Source organism: Ranitomeya variabilis, chromosome 4, assembly GCF_051348905.1.
Source record: "Ranitomeya variabilis isolate aRanVar5 chromosome 4, aRanVar5.hap1, whole genome shotgun sequence".
Lineage (NCBI taxonomy): Eukaryota > Metazoa > Chordata > Amphibia > Anura > Dendrobatidae > Ranitomeya > Ranitomeya variabilis.
Window position 1 is genome coordinate 645,030,609 of NC_135235.1, and position 22,175 is coordinate 645,052,783.

At 43.1% G+C, this 22,175-nt stretch overlaps 1 protein-coding gene across 2 annotated transcripts in view; it reads right to left on the reverse strand.

Annotated features, from left to right (window-relative positions):
* Positions 1 to 213: 213 nt before the first annotated feature.
* Positions 214 to 22,175, reverse strand: part of LOC143767383 (gastrula zinc finger protein XlCGF66.1-like) — a 33,522-nt gene continuing 11,560 nt past the window's right edge. Inside the window, exons 2-7 of one of the 2 annotated variants that reach the window (XM_077255685.1) lie at positions 16,698 to 16,841; positions 16,389 to 16,568; positions 16,182 to 16,305; positions 16,010 to 16,098; positions 15,750 to 15,840; positions 214 to 2,745 (exon numbers count right to left, since the gene is read on the reverse strand). In XM_077255685.1, coding sequence (XP_077111800.1) covers positions 1,835 to 2,745; positions 15,750 to 15,840; positions 16,010 to 16,098; positions 16,182 to 16,305; positions 16,389 to 16,568; positions 16,698 to 16,775 — 1,473 coding nt within the window. In that variant the 5' untranslated portion in view covers positions 16,776 to 16,841 and the 3' untranslated portion in view covers positions 214 to 1,834. The remainder of the gene's footprint in view (positions 2,746 to 15,749; positions 15,841 to 16,009; positions 16,099 to 16,181; positions 16,306 to 16,388; positions 16,569 to 16,697; positions 16,842 to 22,175) is intronic. The other variant, XM_077255684.1, reaches the window with a different exon arrangement.

Genomic DNA, 22,175 nt, shown 5'->3' on the forward strand with positions numbered 1-22,175 from the left:
ACTTACCGCCGTTCACACTTACGCTCAGGTCACACTCAGCTCGCTCACACTCGCTGTGCTGAAGATTTATAGATTTTTTTTTTTTCTCTCTATCTCCCCTCAACAGCAATCCACCTTGCTGTTCAGATGCACTTCCAAAAAGGAAGTTGGTTTTCAGACCAAAACGTCCCTGCGTGGTATGACTTGGAAATGGAAATCAATAAGGGTAAACCCCTCAAATCTCTGTTTTTTAAGGCCATAGCTAGCTCCACACTAAATAACCCCTCACACCCATTATTTCAAGCAATTTCCCTTGCTTGGTCCAGAATCTCCAGATTAGAGGGTCGTAGTCAAATCGGACCCACACTTCATAAATTATCTCTATCTTTCATCTACTCAATTCTGAACCAAAACTTACACCCCCTGTGGGCTGACCTAAAAATTCATACCCTGGGTGACATCTCAAATGGACCTAAACTTATGGATTTTAGCTCCCTAAAAAATAAATTCAAAGTCCCACCATCCTCCTTTCTCGAATACATGATACTGAGGGAAAATATAAGATCCTTTCTAGACCTCAAGCTGAGATTTTCGGAGACATCCCTAAAAATTTTAACCAACCCAAACCACCAAATTTTCTGGAGTCATAAATTTATTTACGATAGCTTTAACAAAGACACATCCTTTGTCAAAAACGCTTATATAATAACATGGGAGAAATCCCTTAACCACCATGCCACCGTAGATGAATGGGAAGAGGCATTCTCAGCATCATATCATTCTACAATTTCTATGTCCCTTTTAGAATCCCACCTCAAGGTATGCTCCAGATGGTACTACACTCCAGCGAGGTTGTCTCATATCAATCCATCCAACTCCCCCCCTCTGTTGGAGGGGTTGCGGCCATAGAGGAGACTTATTACATATTTTTTGGAACTGCCCCACCGTTGTTTCCTTTTGGTTAAACATCTCCCCAATTATCTCCAAATTAACAGGATCTACCTTTACTCTCCTCCCACAACTGGCCCTTCTCTCATTGGACACTAACCTCATTGACAAGTCTTTGCTACACATAATTTTACACTTATCTATGGTAGCCAAAAATTCAATTGCCTACCATTGGAAAAAAACAACGCTACCCAGCGTTGATTTTATCATTAAATTAATGTCACAACATAGAGAACTTGAACTCAAATTCGCTTTATTCAACAACGAATTTAGCAAGTTCTACCAGAAATGGTACAAATGGGAACAGTGTTATCCACCCTGACCACCCAGTATCTTATCCCACTTTTATCACCAAGTATGTTTCTGGCACGGTCTGATTATGCCTCATCTAGACAACACCAGTCCTCTAACCTCTCCATAGTCATCTTATTTACCTGCCTACCTTGTCAAGGTTTTCTCTTTCTGTATTGACCTTTGTTTTATAGTTGCCAATTATAAGTAAGTTCTTTTCAAGGGCTGCGCCCCTTGTTTATTCAGGCTAAAAAGTCGCCAAATCGTTTTCCTCTATATGATAAATTCACTGTAGTTGCCATTATAAGGCGATTCGTTTCAAGGGCTGCGTCCCTTGCTTCATTCATGTTAAAATGTTAATATCCTCACTAATAGGTGAGATCTGTTTGTTACACACCCCTTTATTTTTCCTAATACTCATATCCCTTCCCTGCCTACCCTCCCCGGTTAAAATATAAAAACCCCAATAAAGTTTTTGGGAAAAAAAAAATAAAAAAATTTCTAGACATGAAAATAGCTTCCTCCCTATAGGAGTTCTCCAACAGGCAACAAGGCTTTATTTGTAAAATGTTTACTACATTCTGAATGTGCAAAATGTTTTTTTTTTTTTTTTTTTTTACTCTGCATGAGTTCTCTTATGTTTGCTAAGAGTGGAGCTATCATTAAAAGATTTCCCACATTCTGGACATGAAAATGGTTTGTCCCCTGTGTGAATTTTCTGATGTCTAACCAGGTCCCATTTGTTCCTAAAACATTTCCCACATTCGGAACATGAATGTGGCTTCTCATTTGTGTGAATTTTCTGATGTACAACCAGGTATGATTTGCATCCAAAACATTTCCCACATTTTGGACATGAAAATGGTTTCTCCCCTGTGTGAATTCTCTGATGAAAATCAAGCGTTGTTTTCTGTGTAAAACATTTCCCACATATGGAACATGCATATGGTTTCTCATTTGTGTGAATTCTCTGATGTGCATCCAGGTGTGATTTGCATGAAAAACATTTCTCACATTCTAAACATGAATATGGTTTCTCCCCTGTGTGAGTTCTCTGATGATAAAGAAGTGTTCCTTTCTGTGTAAAACATTTCCCACATTCGGAACATGAATATGGTTTCTCCTTTGTGTGAATTCTCTGATGTGCAACCAGGTTTGATTTGATTAAAAAGCATTTCCCACATTCGGAACATGAAAATGGCTTCTCCCCAGTGTGAATTCTCTCATGTATAACAAGATGTGATTTTCTTATAAAACATTTCTGACATTCTGAACATGAAAAGGATTCCTCTCGTGTATGAGTTGGTTGATGCTGCATATCCGTACTGTTATTTTTACTATGCTCAACAGTCTGTGATGAATCAGAAAACAGGACTTGTTGAAAAGGAACAGTTGAAAGCTCTTTGATGTGAAGATTTGGAGGTCGATCTGGGATAAGGATCTGTTCTTCATGCGAATCTCGTGTGACACCATGATCTTCTGCTATAAAATGTGATAACAGATGTCCCTCTGAGCTTCTATAGCCATCTGACAAAAAATAAAATGGATTTTAATTTTCTTCAATAACAGGGAATAAAATTTCTTACATTACATATTTTAAAGCAATTCTGTAGAAGCATTTCTATACATATTGGGGTAAATTTCAATTGAGTAGGAGAAAGTTGACTAATACAACCCCCCGAAAAATTATGGAATCACGGGCCTTGGAGGATTGTTCACTCAGTTGTTTAATTTTGTAGAAAAAAAGCAGATCACAGACATGACACAAAACTAAAAAGTCATTACAAAGGGCACATTTCTGGCTTTAAGAAACACTAAAAGAAATCAAGAACAAAAAATGTGGTAGTCAGTAATGGTTACTTTTTTAACCAAGCACAGGGGAAAAATTATGGAATCACTAAATTCTGAGGAAAAAATTATGGAATCATGAAAAACAAACAAAAAAACACTCCAACACATAGTTACATAGTTATTAAGGTTGAAGGAAGACTTTAAGTCCATCTAGTTCAACCCATAGCCTAGCATGCCCTAACATGTTGATCCAGGGGAAGGCAAAAAAAACCCATGTGGTAAGAGTAAGCTCCATCATGGGGAAAAAAATTCCTTCCCGACCCCACATACGGCAATCAGACTAGTTCCCTGGATCAACGCCTTATCAAGGAATCTAATATATATACCCTGTAATATTATACTTTTCCAGAAAGGTATCCAGTCCCCTCTTAAATTGAAGCAATGAGTCACTCATTACAACATCATACGGCAGAGAGTTCCATAGTCTCCCTGCTCTTACAGTAAAGAATCCGCGTCTGTTATTATGCTTAAACCTTTTTTCCTCCAGACGTAGAGGATGCCCCCTTGTCCCTGTCACCGGTCTATGATTAAAAAGATCAGCAGAAAGGTCTTTGTACTGTCCCCTCATATATTTATACATTAACATAAGATCACCCCTTAGTCTTCGTTTTTCCAAACCAAATAGCCCCAAGTGTAATAACTTATCTTGGTATTGCAGACCCCCCAGTCCTCTAATAACCTTGGTCGCTCTTCTCTGCACCCGCTCCAGTTCAGCTATGTCTTTCTTATACACCGGAGACCAGAACTGTGCACAGTATTCTAAGTGTGGTCGCACTAGTGACTTGTATAGAGGTAAAATTATGTTCTCCTCATGAGCATCTATGCCTCTTTTAATGCATCCCATTATTTTATTTGCCTTTGTAGCAGCTGCCTGACACTGGCCACTGAATATGAGTTTGTCATCCACCCATACACCCAGGTCTTTTTCATTGACGGTTTTGCCCAGAGTTTTAGAATTAAGCACATAGTTATACATCTTATTACTTCTACCCAAGTGCATGACCTTACATTTATCCCCATTAAAGCTCATTTGCCATTTATCAGCCCAAGCTTCTAGTTTACATAAGTCAGCCTGTAATATAAAATTGTCCTCCCCTGTATTGATTACCCTGCAAAGTTTAGTGTCATCTGCAAATATTGAAATTCTACTCTGAATGCCCCCTACAAGGTCATTAATAAATATGTTAAAAAGAAGAGGGCCCAATACTGACCCCTGTGGTACCCCACTACTAACCGTGACCCAGTCCGAGTGTGCTCCATTAATAACCACCCTTTGTTTCCTATCCCTGAGCCAACTCTCAACCCACTTGCACATATTTTCCCCTATCCCCATTATTCTCATTTTATGTATCAACCTTTTGTGTGGCACCGTATCAAAAGCTTTTGAAAAGTCCATATACACTACATCTACTGGGTTCCCTTTGTCCAGACCGGAACTTACCTCTTCATAGAAGCTGATCAAATTAGTCTGACATGATCGGTCCCTAGTAAACCCGTGCTGATACTGGGTCATGAGGTTATTCCTCTTCAGATACTCCAGTATAGCATCCCTTAGGGCTTGTTTCCACATGCGAGAATCACGTCCGTGTCTCGCATGTAGAAACCAAGCTCTGGCGCCGGCACTCAGGAGCGGAGCTGTGCGGCTCCATGTGTTCCTATGCGGCCGCACGCTCTGCTCCGGAGTGCAGACACCCGAGCTTGGTTTCTACATGCGAGACACGGACGTGATTCTCGCATGTGGAAACAAGCCCTTAGAATGCCCTCCAGGATTTTACCCACAGTAGAGGTTAAACTTACTGGCCTATAATTTCCGAGTTCAGTTTTTGTCCCCTTTTTGAATATTGGCACCACATTTGCTATACGCCAGTCCTGTGGTACAGACCCTGTTATTATGGACTCTTTAAAGATTAAAAATAATGGTCTATCAATGACTGTACTTAATTCTTGCAGTACTCGGGGGTGTAACCCATCCGGGCCCGGAGATTTGTCAATTTTTGTAATTTTTAGACGCCGCCGTACTTCCTGCTGGGTTAAGCAGGTAACATTAAATTGGGAATTATTATCACTAGTCATATTGGCTGCCATGGGATTTTCTTTTGTAAATACTGATGAAAAAAAGTCACTTAGCATATTGGCTTTTTCCTCATCCTCATCCACCATTTCACCCAGACTATTTTTAAGGGGGCCAACACTATCATTTTTTAGTTTCTTACTATTTATATGTAGTTAAAGAATATTTTGGGGTTATTTTTGCTCTCTCTAGCAATGAGTCTCTCTGTCTCTGCATTTTGTTGCACCACCTCTGGCTTTTATAACAGCTTGCAGTCTCTGAGGCATGGACTTAATGAGTGTCAAACAGTACTCGCCATCAATCTGGCTCCAATTTTCTCTGATTGCTGCTGCCAGATCAGCTTTGCAGGTTGGAGCCTTGTCATGGACCATTTTCTTCCAAGGGTTGTAGATGTCAAAGCAGGGTCTAGTGGATTATTATGTTTGGTAACCAGGTTGTGCACGTTCAATAGTTCACTTCTCTGTAGCTTTGCCATAGGTTCAGGTTTCTTTGTGCCCTTCGGCAACCATTCGCAGTAAAACATTTAGTAAAGACTCATGATGGCTAATGTAGGTCAGTGGTATTAGATGTCCATCACATACAATAGATATCAAACCACATGAGCCAGGCCTTTGAAGTAAGTGCAGTGCTCTGGTGCCAGGTACATTTCTGTATTAATTTTTTTTATGTTTTTGAAACGTAAAGAGTGGAAGATAAGCATTTGTGGCTTAGTTTTGACCTGAATACTGGATTCTCCTATCATCTGTCTCTCTAGGTGCAGCTAATCTCGATAATGTGATTTTTCTCTTTTGCCTGCCTTAATGGAACTCGAACTGTTGCTATCTATTGACCTTAACGTGTATCTCATCTGCATCCCTCTGCTAAGGCTGTCCGCCTGCCCAACTTCTGTGTATGTGCAATGCCCACCAGGGCTGTGGGATACTTGGTACCGGGTCCGGTACTTAAAGGGGATGTGTCACGGCGGTGGCAACCCGGTCTGTGGCCCTGGGTGCACAAGTAAAAGGGACAATCTTTAAAGGGGTTTGAATAAAGTTTGTTCGTGACACCACCTGTGGTACTCAGTCAAGCGTGACCGACGCTGCTTAAAGGGGTCCTCTGAGGTGATGTTGTAGCAGCAGGGATGGTATGGCTTCCCACAGGCAAAGCTGGGTCCCCAGGGCTCCCGGTGTAGTAGGAACAGGCGGAAGGTGGTGTAGAAAGAAACGGAGGACACAGAGTTGCAGTCTCTTTACCTTTTTTACTGATGGATTCAGGCAGCCACAGTCCAGGGTACTGGATCACAGGTGCAGGTATGGTCCAGCCGGCTTGTAAGCAATTCTGGAATCCCCTTTGCCAGGTAGGGTTGAAAGCCTTCCCTCTAGCGCTGTGATGTAGTCCCTTGCTGCCGTAGGCCTCTCACAAGGTCCTCACGTTCTCTCTGTCCCCTATATTGGTAGGACACTACCTGTACGACAGGTAGCTTGAGCCTTTTTACAGGATCTCTATCATAACCCGGGCTCTTTTCTGCTACTGTGTTCTCAGGTTTTAATGGTGGACAGGTGACTTGCAATCCAGCTGTCCCACCGGTTTCTGCATTGAGACGTAGAGTACTTCACAACCTCGGTCGTCCGGCTACCAGTATCTGAGCTCAGCATGGAAGAAGCCCAATCGCTGCTTCTTCCCAGCTATTCACTCTCCTGCACTCCACTTCCCCTCTCAGTCTCATTACAGACTATTCTGCTTTCTCTTTGCTCTTCCCAGGAGCTGCAGCACCTCTCGGGGCTGCATGGCTCCAGTCTCCTTCCTCACTCTCCTCTCACTGACTGGCTCACTCCTCCTCCAGACCAGAATATATATATATATATCTATCTATCTATCTATATCTAGGAAAACCGGGTTCAGAGCTCCCCCTTCTGGCCTGGAGTCAGAACAGTGTTGTGTGAGCTGAATACCTGATAAAGGGATCCTTCCTTGCTTCCAAGCGTGACATCACTCTCCCCATAAGGAAAGCAATGCCACTGTAACAACCAGGAACCTGGGGTGTTACATATGACCTGATCATCTATGATCATCAGTGTAAACTTATAGTTATTGAATATATTGCAATTTATGTCCTGGGAACTTCCTGTATCAAAATTAAAATCCTTGGGGTTAAAAAGTGAACAGCAGGGACTCTCTGGACTCACTGTCTGGTTTTGTCAATACCAAACACATGGCAGCTTTTTCCACCTTGCTGGTAAGTACATTCATAACATAATCAATGTACTCTACCAATAAGGCCACATTCAGACATCAGTGATTTTTCACATATTGATTAATATTCCAGGTGTCATCATTGTTTTTCATACGAATTTCTACAGTGATGGGTGAAAGTTTCAATTTTTACCATCAGATTGTCAAAAGAGATTTTTAAATTTGGTAAAAGAAATTGCAAAGCTTCTCCTACTGACTGCAAATCATGGACGTACCATGAACTAAACACCGCTGCCATCCGTGTGCTGTTCATTATTTTTATAGACCAATAGACCTGTATGGGTATTTTTAATTTGTGACTTTGATCAAAAACGGACATGTCTCTATTAGGGATGAGCAAACGTGCTCAGTGATACTCGAATATCACTAGATTATTTGGGTGCTTAGATGTACTCGTTACTCAGCAAGCATTAGGCAGTGCTCGATTTCAAACTAATTCCTGCCCAGCATGTTTGGCCCCTGTTACACAGCCAACAAGTATGCGGAGATTGCCTGCTAGTCGCTGTAATGCCATATCACAGCTCTGTGACAGTTCTTACTAGAGTTAGAGTGCTTGTCCAGGCATGTGTGTACACAGCATAACAAATCAGAGTCCTGTATTGTTGATAGTATGATGGTTCAGCTTCAGCACCACTTTTAGTCCATTAGCTTTACTTAGCTTTACTGCTTGTATCAGCTAGAGAGAGAGAGAGAGAGAGTTGCAGAAGCAGAGAGAGTGGCTGAATACAGTCTCTAGGTGGGGATTAGGGCTTTGGAGTCTGTTGCTAAATATACGGCTGCAGCAGTTGACCACATTCGATTTTTTTTGTTTGTGAAAAATTGACTATATTGTTAACCATAGAGTATTACCCACTTTGTGGTACAATTTGTTGTTATATAAAACTCCACAAAAGTGTTGAAACATTTTTCTGTATTCACTTACCATCTATAGATACATAGATGTTTCTATCCATATATCTATCTGGCTAATTTCACACATCAGGTTTTCGCCTTCAGGCACAATTCGGCGAGTTTTGAAAAAAAAAAACGATCCTTTTTTTTCTGCTGGATCCATTTTTTCCTCATAGAGTTGTATTAGCGCCGGATTGCGCCTGATGGCGACACATTTCATCCGTTTTTTGATGGATAGATATAGCCATAGATAGGCCGATGTTGATAAATGAACATAAAGAAAAAAAAAAGGGGGAAAAAAAACGACGTGGGCTCCAGCACAATTTTCTGCGAAAGAAGGGGAAAGCCGACGGCCGGGGGCAAATATTTGCAGCCTGGAAAATAGAATTATTCTTACCGTTAATTCGGTTTCTAGGAGCCTTGCACGACAGCCTCAGGAGGTTGTCTCCATACCCTAATGGGGGACAGGAAGCACAAGAGGTTAAAAACCCCTCCCACCTCCCATTAACCAGTGACTTACAACTGAACCCATAGCACCGGTTACTTTTTAGGTTCTCAGAAAAACATCCAAGAACATCGGGAGGGAATTATCGCTGTCGTGGAAGGCTCCTAGAAACTGAATTAATGGTAAGAATAATTCTATTTTCTCTAGTTGCCTTCCACGACAGCCTCAGGAGGAATGCCAACCAATTCTGTATTTAGGGAGGGACCACAACTTGAAGAACTTTCCGGCCAAAGACTAGATCCCGGTTGGACGAGAAGTCCAATCTATAATGCTTAGTAAAAGGTGTGTAGAGAAGACCATGTTGCAGCCCTGCAAATCTGCTCTGTGGAGGCACCAGCCCTTTCAGCCCAAGAGACGGAGGTAGATCTGGTGGAATGAGCCTTTAGGCCAGCAGGAACCGCAATATTCTGAGCTAGATACGCCTCAGTAATGGCCTTTTTTATCCAGTTGGCAATGGTACTCTTCGCTACTTTCTTGCCCTTGTTTCGGCCAGATAAATGAACGAAAGATTTTGGTCAATTCTTAAGGATTTAGTTTGTTCCAAATAGTGTAATACTAAACGACGTACATCCAAAGTATGGAATCTGTGTTCTTCCGGACTTGTAGGATTGTGACAGAATGATGGGAGGACTATGTCCTGAGATCTGTGAAATTCTGACACTACTTTTGGAAGAAAACATGGATCTGGTCGGAACACAATGGTTCTATGGTTATGCTAAGATAAGGTTCTCTAATTGAGAGAGCTTGTATTTCCCCCACTCGTCTTGCAGTAGAAATGGCAACTAAGAAGGCAGTTTTGCAGGACAAAAGCTATGAGGAACAAGATGATAACGGCTCAAATGGAGGAGCCATAAGGCCCTTTAGGACTATGTTTAAGTCCCATGATGGCACAAAAAATTTGCTATTTTGGACAATGTCTTGATGCCGAGACCATAAACCTTTTTATCCAACGATGACCTGCAAGGTCTTGGTCAAAGACAGAACTCAAAGCTGACACTTGAACCTTTAATGTACTCAGCTTCAACCCCAACTCTAATCCTTTTTGTAGAAAATCTAATATTTGTGAGATATTAGGATGGAAGGGGTCAGGATTATGAGGATGACACCACGAGGAGAACCTTTTCCAAATTTTGCTATATATAGCGTTGGTGACAGGTTTTCTGGATTTTTGTAGAGTAGAAATCACTGACTCTGAAAGACCTTTAGCTCTTAATACCTGGGCTTCAATAGCCAGGCTGCCAGCTTGAATTTTTGGGGGTTCGAATGATAAAAGGGACCCTGGAGGAGAAGATCTTCTGAGGTTTGTAGAAAGACTGGACCATCCACTTGTAACTCTCTGATGAGGTGGTACCAGCTCCTTTTCGGCCATGCCGGAGCTACCAGAATAGTCGGGACATGATCGTCTCAGATCTTCCAAAGGGTCCTTGCAAGCAACGGTATTGGAGGAAACACGTATGCTAGTCGGAACCTCCATGTATGGGCAAAGGCGTCTACTCCTTGAGACTTGTCTTTGGGGTCTAGAGAGAAGTAGTTCTCGACCTGTGCATTCTGACTTGATGCTAAAAGATCTATGTCGGGAAGGCCCCATCTGTTCGTCAACATTCTGAAAACATCCGCCTTCAGGCTCCATTCTCCTGGTTGTAAGTCGTGACGTCTTAGGAGATCTGCATGAACATTTACTGAGCCTTTGAGGTGTATTGCTGATAGTGAGAGATGTTTCTCTGCCCAGCAAAAAATTCTGCTTGATACTACTTTCAACTGGTTGAACTTCGGACTCCCCTGGTGTTTGAGATGCGCTACAGTCGTTATATTGTCCGAGTAAACTCTGACATGTTGACCTACAATTAGACTGTTGGCGGCTAGAAGGGCCCTCTCCACTGCCATCAACTCTCTGAGATTGGAAGAACTGGAGCTCTCTTTCCGATTCCAGTGACCCTGGAATGGGACCTGTGACACCACCGCCCCCCAGCCTTTTTGACTGGCATCTGTTGTCACTGTCACCAGTGGATTTTGTGTCCAGTCCACCCCTCTTAGCAGGTTTGTCTGGATCACCCACCAGGTTAACGAGGCCTTTACCTTCCCTGGAGTGAACACTCTTCTGTTTAGGAAATTTGGATTTCCATTCCAGCTTTCCAGAATATGTGCCTGCAGAACTCTGGAGTGGGCCTGAGCCCACTGGACTGATTGTATGCAGGCCGTCATCGACCCCAGAAGAGACATTGCTGTCCGCAGAGTAGGAGACCTTTGCTTTTTGAAATCTAGGACCTTGGATATCAGGTTCTTCCGGTGCTCTTCTGGTAGAAAGGATTTTTGATTTTCCGAGTCCAATAGGACCCCCAGAAATTTTATCACCTTTGATGGTAATAGATGAGACTTCTTCATATTGGGTATCCAACCCAAAAGTCGTAAGATGTTCAGGGTTCTGGCAATCCTCTGATTGAGAATTTCGGCGGAAGAACCAATAATTAGGAGGTCGTCCAAGTAGGGTACTATGGCGACGTCTTGGTTTCTGATATGAGATACAGCTTCCGCCATGACTCTGGAGAAAACCCTTGGGGCCGAGGAGATCCCGAAGGGGAGAACATCGTCTTGGAAATGCAGAATCTTGTGATTCAACTGGACCGAAAATCTTAGATATCTCCTGTGACCTCGTATGTATCGGAATATGGAAATAGGCATCCTTGAGGTCTATTGTTGCCATATATGAATGAGGAGCTATCAGAGGGATGGCTGATTTTACTGACTCCATTTTGAATTTGCGGTAAGTAATGTATTGGTTGAGAGCTTTTAAATTTATTATGATCCGGGCTTGTCCGGAAGGCTTTTTTACCATAAATATACGGGAGTAATGCCCTTCATCTCTTGGAGTACCCTGAGAGATGTGGTTTAATAATTCCTCTATCCAGCGAAAAAGAGACCGGGCTACGCAGGTGGATGCAATATTGGACCTGAGGGCCGAAGTGGAAGTTTCCCAAGACTTTTTGAGCAGGCTTTCAATCTTCCTATCTAAGGGATCCTTTAACTGGGAGGAGTCTTCGAACGGCAGGGCAGTCTTTTTTGCCACTCTAGCCACCTGAACATCTATTTTTGGGATGTTCCATTTAATGGAATCCTCATCCAGAGGAAACCGGTGTTTGAAGTCTAACGGGGTGGTTAGCCGTTTTTCAGGAAGTTCCCACTCATTATTGATCATATCAATGATGCTTTTGTGTACGGGAAACCCAGGTTGTTTATCAGTATGTGTGCCGAATAACTCATCCTGTATAGACTGAGGAACGGGTTCCTCCTTAAGCCCCATAGTATTCCACACTGCGGACACCAATTCCTCAATATATTCAGAGGAAAAAAGGTATTTTCTGATCTCAGCAGTTTTATGAGGTAGGACCTCTTCCCATTTAACTGAAGATGACGCATAAGAGCCATCAGAATCTGAATATTCCTGGATCTTCCTCTTTTGGGGAAGTGATGGACCAGGTGAGGGTGGTGGTGGCAGTGGAGGGGGAGCAAGCGTGGCTAAAGAGGTCTGAACCTCCTGTCTAACCAAGGAACGTATCTCTTCAATTAATGAAGGATGTTCAGCCCGGATTACTTTGTCCGTACAGGGTTGGCATAATTTTTTCTCCCATTTCAAGGGCAGTTTTCCATTACAAGTAGCACATTTGCATTTAGTAGTAGCTTTATGGCCAGGCTTGTCTCCCTGAAATGATAGAGGAAGCAGTATAAGAAGGTACACAGAAAAACTACCTTTAAATGGGACCCGTCCCTGCCACACTTACTGGGGCTTGGGGAACGCTGGGCTCTGCAGCTTCAGGGCAAGACATATCCATGCTGAGCAGGCTTACCTGAGACGTCTTCTGCAGCTTATATAGAAAATAACGCTGCCCCAGCGCGTGGCAATTAGCCGCCCCTCCCCCTCCGCAGTCCCAGGCAGGCATGCGAGGATGCAGCGTGCCTCATACGCCGTTCAGACGTCCATCACAGCAGAGTAACGCTCCTTCACACAGGAGCGCCGACCCGGAAGTGAAGCGTCACGTGACTTCCAGGTCGCCGAACAGAACACACAGGAGGGGGAGATGCCGGAGAGCTCAGGGAGGCCTCCGGGAGGGGATCACCGGCCCGCTTTATTCCCGCAAGGGGACGCAGGAGGACCGGGAATGAAGTCCCAGAATCCGAAGGAGACAGGAGCACAACGGAGGAGGAAGCCCTGGGGGCCCGACCACAAGAAATAAGGTACACTGCTAGAGCCGGCCGCGCAGCGCACCAGGAACCTCTCCATGCCCCATGGGGAACAGGAAAGACACTGGTTAATGGGAGGTGGGAGGGGTTTTTAACCTCTTGTGCTTCCAGTCCCCCATTAGGGTATGGAGACAACCTCCTGAGGCTGTCGTGGAAGGCAACTAGAGAAAGGGGGTAATACCCATGGCCCCTCCCAGGCTATGAATATCAGCCCGCAGTTGTCTGCATAGCCTTTACTGGCTATTAAAATAGGGGGACCCCCCAAAAAAATGACGTGGGGTCCCCCTATATTTTATAGCCATAAAGGCTATGCAGACAGCTGCGGGCTGATATTCATAGCCTAGAGAGGGGCCATGGATATTGCCCCCCCCCCCCCCCCAACTACAAATACCAGTCCGCAGCCGCCCCAGAAATGGCGCCAATTCCGGCACTTAACCCCTCTCTTCCCACTCCCGTGTAGCGGTGGGATATGGGGTAATAAGGGGTTAATATCACCTTGCTATTGTAAGGAGACATTAAGCCGGGTTAATAATGGAGAGGCGTCAATAGGACGCCTATCCATTATTAATCCTACAGTAGTGAAAGAGTTAAAAAAATAAAGACACAGCCAGAAAAAAGTATTTTAATATTCTTAATTTCTCCATACTTACCATACTTCAGCGCCTGCAAAAAACGTAAAATAAACCGTATACTACCTATCCGCCATAGTCCAATTAATAACGAGTGTCCCATGACGATTTCCCCCATAGAACAGTGACATCTGGTGATGTCACTGCTCTATAGGACCCTCAGTGACACACTGACAGGAGACAATGGCTCCTGCAGTGCATCACTGAGAGGTTACTATAGTTCACTGGTCTCACTTTATGGCAAAAGCTGAGTTGGAACTTTTTCACACAGCAATGCCAAAAGTGAGACTAGGGACTATTTTTTTACAGCGGCGGAAAAATACAGTGCGGAAGGATACCTTCCTCCTGTCATTGTATTCCTGGAGCCCCGAAAGAGCGGTCGCATCAGCTGATGCTACCATTCTCCACGGGAGTTCGTCGTGGGACACTCGTGGATTTCTGCGGATCAGTGAGTATATTGTTTATTTGTTATTTTAATATTTTTTACAGATGACAATGGCTTCAGGGATCAAAGTGACAAGTGATGGTGAGTATGTACTCTGTTATATGTACTGTATGTCTATATGTATGTATTGTAAGTAATGTATGAATGTATTGTATGTAGTATGTATGTATGTGGTATGTTGTATGTATGTATGTAGTATGCTTGTAGTATATAGTATGTTGCATGTATGTATGTATGTATGTATGTATGTACAGTATGTACAGTAGTATGTATGTTTGTGGGTTTTTTTTTACATTCAAGACATTAGCCCGATGATGGGACTACTACTGTCCCATCATTGGCTAATGTGTCAATCACTGTCATTGTAGCAGGCATAGCCCGATGGGACTTGTAGTCCCATCGGATGATGCCTGCACACAGACACAAAGACCCCCGAGAGGCCCGCACAGACCCCTGGCGGCCCGTACAGACCCCCAAGAGGCCCGCACAGACCCCCGCGAGAGGCCCGCACAGACTCCCGGCAGGCCCGCACAGACCCCCGGCAGCCCGCACAGACCCCGAGGCCCGTAAGACCCCGAGAGGCCCGTACAGACCCCCGGCAGGCCTGCACAGACCCCCCACGGTCCCTCGCAGACCCCGCCCGCACACACAGACACACAGTCTCCACCCACGCACCGCCCACACTCTTCCCCCCTCCGGAACTGGCTGTGCAAGGAAAGAAAGGGTTTATTTTCATTCTGACATTTGTGTCCCATTGACTTGCGTTGGTTTCTGGTATCGGTGATATCCGATATTTTTTGGGTATCGGTCCGATCCAACCCGATATTGGAAGGTATCGCTCAACACTAATCATAACTGAAGGCGTTAAACAAGCGGCTGGTCAGAACCAAGTCCAAAGTCAGGCAACAGATCTCAAGGCACAGGGAGCACAATGCACAAACCTCACAAGATGAATGAGCGTCTGGCAGTGGTCTTGGAGAAGCTGCTCAGTTAAGTAGGCATGGCCATTACCCGGGATAGTGAACACCTGAGACAGACAACGCCTCCTAGTCACAGATTGGCTAGTCGTGCTGTCAAACACACCGACAGCTCAACACGCCCCTGAACCCGACTGGATGGTAATGATGTCAATCAAAGTACTGACAGCTTCAGCACACCCCTGTATCAGATAGGTTGGCCGAGCTGTCAGTAACTGCATCCCAGACACCCTGAGGGGTGGAACCATGACAATTAGTTATTTGAGTGACTGGACCAATGTGTCTCTGCTGCGACCAGATATTATCTTTGACCCCTGCCATTAGTTTCAATTGTTCTGGTTTTGGGTATGTGACAATCTAATGCTTTTTAATTTAATATATGGAAAGACATGCCAAATTTTAAAAAGGTGGAGGGAAGCATTAGTAACGTATTTGCTGAAAAGCTAAATGAAATTAAAGTGTCTCCTGTGGTTGGGTGCAGAAACCACATTTGTGGTGATCAGCACTGGATTCTAATTTTTCATTTTGCAAAAACAATATAATTTCAATTTTACAGTTTCAATGTTTCCCAATAAAAATGCAATAATAAAAAGTATAGTTTCAAAAATATGTGTAGGTCAAAACTTAATTGAAGAATCCAGTGACTCAATCACTGCAGAATCAGAATTCTGTGAATTTAGTGGTCACTACTCACCTGTGCTGTCATCTATAGGAATCTTCTCTTTACACCGCTCATCACCCCTCACATATGTCTCTGCAGTATCACTATAGGTCAGATCTTTATTCTGAAGATGGAGAAGTCATGTGATCAGCTGTAATCCTGAGATCTCCACCATTCTAATTACACAAGTATAAACTATATAATACTGGTGCATCAATCAAGAATGAACACAAGATCTTAACAGCCGTCTACACATCACAGGGGAGATCACATGCCATCTTCTCTCCATGTACCTGATGATCCTGAGGAACAGCATGATGTTCTTCTGAACAGTCCTGTTCTTCTGAACATCTCTCTGGTGTTGTCCTCTTACTGAATAGAACTGGAGGAAACACATACAGGGACTGAATTCATTCTTTACATACAAATAATTACAGTTTGTGTATTTTTCGTCCTGTCCATTACCCGGTGATGTGAAGGGCTGTGAAACCTCCATCATGATGTCCTTGTACAGATCTTTGTGTCCTTCTAAATACATCCACTCCTCAATGGAGAAATAGACGGTGACATCCTGACACCTTATAGGAACCTGACACATACAATGAAACCGTCATTCCCTCGTTCCCTTCATAGCATTACTGTATAATGTCCCAGCATTCCCAGCAGTGTCACCTCTCCAGTCAGCAGCTCAATCATCTTGTAGGCGAGTTCTAGGATCTTCTGGTCATTGAGGTCTTCATGTATCAGGGGGTGAGGTGGAGGGTCGGTGATCAGACTCAGGGGTCTTCCCCATCCCTCAGACACAGGGGCCTGACACCGCTCACTAGAGGGCTTCTTCACTACTATGTAATCCTGATTATGGAGAGACACATTAATAAATCTCACTACAGACATTTCCAGAGTCCTCACCTCTCCAGTTCTGTCCATCTGTTATTCCCATAGATAAGAATGATGTAATGTGATGTCATCAGAATCTCTCACCTCTCCAGTAAGCCGGAAGAGGATCTCTACGGTGAGGTGTAATATCCTCTCTGCCATCGTGTCCCTGTCACTATCCATCCTAGATGGGTCAATCAAAAAATTCTCTTGAAGATCTCCACTGAGAGGATTCGATATTGTAGGGAGCTGAATGAAACAAAAATGTAAAATTATAGAGATCCTGATTAAAAATTAGAAATAACATTTAGAAGTTGTATTCTTTTTGCTCATATGGACTAGAACATGAGTGGAATAGTTTACAATGCCAGCTCCTCCATGATCACAATCTTCTTCCATAACGATAATTCAAGTCTCACTTGCCTATACTGGAATCTGCATCAGCAGAAAACTACAATGTAACAAGGATGACACCTTCATTATCCACTAACTTTTCTATAGGATACCAAAGGAAGTGGATCTAATCCGCACTACTGGAATTCCAAAATCAGGATCCAAGACCAAGATTAGAGAGAAGTGGTTTATTGTCAACGTGTTTCAAAGTCGATCTGACTCCTTCTTCAGGACAACCCCAGTTAACAATAAAGATATGTAAAAAAAAACCCAAAATAAACATATTTGGTATCAATGTCTTTAGACAAGTCAGTTTTATGAAAATATAAATTAATTAACCCGATCTGTAAAAACTCTAAAGAGAAGAAAAATCAAAATGCCGGGAGTACGCCTTTATTTCAATTCACTTGGAATTTTTTTTCCAAATTTACAGCAAATCATATGATAAAAAGAATGGTATAGTTCAAAAGTAGAACTATTTCCACACAAAAAAAGCCCACACTTGGCTTTGTTAGCGGGAAAATAAAAAAAGTTTTGGATCTGCGCTAAAGGGGAGGGAGAAACGAAAGAGCAAAAACAAATAATTACTCAATCCTTGCGAGGTTATAGGGACTCTGTCAGCACAGAATGACTGCTCAAACCCAACACAGACATTCGGTGCATCATGGCAGGGCCAAACATTTAAGTGCACCTTCCCACATGCTTTTTTCTTTCTATCTCCATCCTTATCCCCCTTCTTTGACTGACAGCTATAGCTTCATAGAGCAAAAGAAAAGAGATCTGTTAGAATCTATTTCTTTTTGACCATCCGCCATCTTGTTGTGGTTCAGGCTGCTGGTCTTTTTTCTCTGGTGCTGGGTTTGTCCTAGGTCAGGTGATTGTATCACCCTTTATTACCCAGCACCTGCCTCTCAGTCCTTGCTGGACAACAGTGTTCATCCGCTAGGGTTCTGGCTTGGTGCCTTGTTAGCTTTCTGTGTATGATATTGTGCAGTTCTGAGATCTCTAGTTCTGCCAGTTTTGTTTTTGGTTTTCCATTCGTTTCTACAGCTTCCTCTATTTTCCTACTAGGAGGTTACCTGTTTTTGTTCCCAGTCCCTAGATCCTACAGGGTACCCTTCCCTGCTACCTGTAGGTCTACATTTGAGTTTAGCCTAGGAAACGTTGGTGGATCTATTAATAAGGAATAGGTCGCCCACTCCATCGTAGGGTTTCAGCCTAGTCCTAGTACCAGGTCAGCTTTTCCCCCTTCTATCCTAGTCCTGAGTTCAATATAAAAGTCACCAAGCACAAAGTAATGTAGTGGCCGAGAGTGAGAAAGTATCACTCTCCCAAAATAATCACCAAAAAGAGGTAACTGAGGAGGACTACTCCAGATAGGATATGAACAAAAAAAATGGCGTATACACAAAGTCCAACCAATCATAATAAAATATATTTTATTGCGACAAATCATATGTACAAGTAAATTTAATCAACATAAATAACATCCAATAAACAGGAGGGAAAGGAGGAAAGCTGGGTATTTGAGGGGCCGTGGGGGTCATTCTTAACTATGGGTAAGCATATGGACTTTTTTACAGCCCTGTTTGACTTATATTAGGGACTGATTCCTACATATTTAACAATGTTGCTTGATGGATTTAGTTCTTAACAGGTCTATGTGATATGAATACTACCATGCTTATGCCTTTTTTGGGATACATTTGGCCTTCCTACGCTCTCTCTAGCTTATCCCCAGTTTTCCTCCTTTCCCTGCCGTTTATTGGATGTTATTTATGTTGATTAAATTTACTTGTACATATGATTTGTCACAATAAAATTTATTTTATTATGATTGGTTGGACTTTGTGTATACTCCATTTTTTTGTTCATATCCTAGTCCTGAGTTGCAGATCCGTAACAGTTTGTCCAGCCACATATATATATATATATATATATATATATATATATATATATATAAAAAAATCCCTCTCCCGGATTCCGGCAATAGGAACAGCGTCCAAGAACTGGCTCAATGCTTGCAAGGGTTAACTTTGGAAGTAACTAGCATGCAACAGCATGCGAGTAATTGCCTTGGAACACACTCTGAAGAACCAAAGGTAGGATTACCTGAGTTTTTTTTCTGGTAAACGGCAAGAATTTACATTTAAAAAAGCATGTTTACTATATTTTCGGCTTAGACCCAGATCCTCAGGGGATGAATTACAGCGTGTGGGGATTATCATGTCTTTATTGCGAAGTGAACCCCAAATTTGGGCATTTTCATTACATCCTGATGATCCTTGTTTGAAGTCAGTAGAAGCATTTTTTACTGCAATGGGGTTGTTATATGATGATCCTGATCGGGTCACAGCAGCTGAGGCAGAGCTCAGAGCTCATTGCACCCTGTTCAGACGATGGTCTGCAGAGGTCAAGAGTCACTTATTAGCAGGTTTGAGTGAAAGGGTTAAATATTTACTTATTGAATATCCTGCACCTGATACTTCGGAAACTGTTATGCAGTTAGCTATCCGTGGGTATAGAAGATTGAGAGACAGGCAGAATGAAGATAAGTCTCCTACTATGCTGGACCCAGCTCCTAAGGATACCCCCATCGACAGCGGGGAAACGATGCAACTTGGGGCGATGTCCTCTCGTTCCCAAGAGAGGGAGAGGAGGTTCTCTGAGGGTCTATGCTTGTATTGTGGTAGGACTTTTTTTTGTCAAAAAAAAAAAGGATGGGGGTCTTAGGCCGTGTCTGGATTTTCTGGAGATTAATAAGATCACTGTGCGCAATCCTTACCCATTGCTGCTAATTCCGGATTTGTTTAACCAACTAGCCAGAGCAAACTGGTTCTCTAAAATCGACCTTCGTGGGGCATATAACTTGCTGTGGGTGAAGGAGGGCGATGAATGGAAGACAGCCTTTAATACCGTCATTTTGAGTGTCTAGTGATGCCTTTTGGCCTTACTAATGCGCCTGCATTTTTTCAAAATTTCATCAATGACATTCCATTCTGAGGCCGTTGACCGGTAGAAGTGTTATTGTTTATTTGGATGACATTTTGATTTACTCACCTGATCTGTAGTCACATTGGCAGAAAGTCCCCAAAGTTCTACAGATTTTGAGCGAACACACACTTTGCTAAATTGGAGAAGTGCGAGTTTGCGGTACAGAAAATTTGTTTTTTGGGGTTCTTTGTCTCCAATGATGGGTTTGAGATGGACCCGGTGAAGGTTCAGGCAGTTTTGGAGTGGCCTAGGCCTGAATGTTTAAAGTCGGTTCAAAGATTTTTAGGGTTTGCTAACTATTATAGAAAATTCATAAAGAATTTTTCTGTTATTGCTAAACCTATAACTGACCTCACCAAGAAGGGTTCTAATACTGTCCAATGGTCTACTGAGGCTGTTAAGGCTTTTGAGCATCTCTAGGAGAGGTTTAGCTCTGCTCCTGTTTTGATCCAGACAGATGAGACTAAGCCATTTCTGGTAGAGGTGGATGCCTCATCAGTAGGGGTGGGGGAAGTTCTGTCCCAGGTGGAAGAGGATGGGGTGCATCCCTGTACTTTCTTTTTTAAAACATGTTTGGAGACTGAGCTCAACTATGATGTTGGGAACCGAGAGTCGCTGGCTATTAAACTTGCGTTTGAGCATTGGCGACACTTTTTGGAGGGGGCTAGACATCTGATACAGGTTTTTACTGATCATAAGAATCTGATATATCTGGATGCTGCTAAACATTTGAATGCCCGTCAAGCTAGGTGGGCACTGTTTTTGCCTGCATTCATTGCTCTGTAACTTATATCCCTAGAACAAAGAATGTCAAAGCGGATGCTTTGTCTCGTAGCTTCTCTCCAGCTGTTAATACTGAGAGGGAGGAATGTATTTTGGAGAGAGGGGTGGTGGTGGTGGCAGCATTGGGTTCTGAGTTGGAGAATAGCACCCTAGAAGCCCAGAATGCTGCACCAACAAACACTCCGTATGGTAAAGTATTTGTGCCTAGAGCCTTGACGAGAGCTTTGTTTACAAAATGTCATGAGTCTTGTTTGGCGGGTCATCCAGGGATTTCGAAAACTAGAAAGTCGATCGGTCGAAGTTTCTGGTGGCCAGGGTGGCAAAGAGAAATCATCAAGAGGGTGCGTCAGTGTACCGTGAGCGCTAGGTCAAAGGCCTCACATGCCCCGGCTGCAGGGTTGCTTTGCCCTTTAGAGGTTCCTAGTTTACCATGGACGTATCTTGCTATGGATTTTATCACTGATCTGCAGGCTTCTGAGGGTTTTCCTGTCATCTGGGTTGTTGTGGATCGGTTTAGTAAGATGTGTCATCTAGTTCCGTTCAATAAATTACCCTGCACCAAGACTCTAGCTAAGGCATTTGTGAAAGAGATTGTCAGGCTCCATGGTTTTCCCACGGACAATGTTTCCGATAGGGGACCACAGTTTGTGGCTCGATTTTGGCATGCTTTTTGCGACAGATTAAAGGTTCATTTGTCATTTTCATCAGATTATCATCCTGAGTCCAATGGAGAGACCGAAAGGAAGAACCAGGACGTCGAGCAGTTTTTGAGATGTTTTATAGCAATCAGGAGATCTGATTCAAAAATTATAAGTTAAACTGCACATCATGTAGCCAGAGTCCTACAGGACACTATTTAAGACGCATGCCACAACCAGGGAGTTCATCCTGGAAAAAAGTCCATACCAAGTATTAGAAAAGACAGCGCCTCAAACGTTGGTGAAAAATGAATCACATTTTATTCGGCCTCCTGTGGCAACGTTTCGATCCAAAAGATCTTGAGAAAGATCTTTTGGATCGAAACGTTGCCACAGGAGGCGGTATAAAATGTGATTCTTTTTTCACCAACATTTGAGGCACTGTCTTTTCTACTACTTAATCAGGAGATGTGGTCAGAATATCTACCACTAGCTGAGTTTGCTCTTAATAATAATAATATGTCTTCCTCGGCTGGGTGTTTTTTTTTTTGCTGCACAGGGAGACATCCATCTTTCGGACCATTTTCTAAGATTGGGGCGGTGGTGCCTGAGGAGGGGAGTTTTTCTCGATATTTGGAAAGGGTTTGGACCAGGGTACACCATAATTTGAAAGAGGTGAATAGCAGGTAAAAGAAATATTTTGACAAGAAAAGAAGGGAGGCGTTGTTTGAAGTTGGGGACATGGTCTGGTTGTCCTCTAGGAATCTGCATTTGA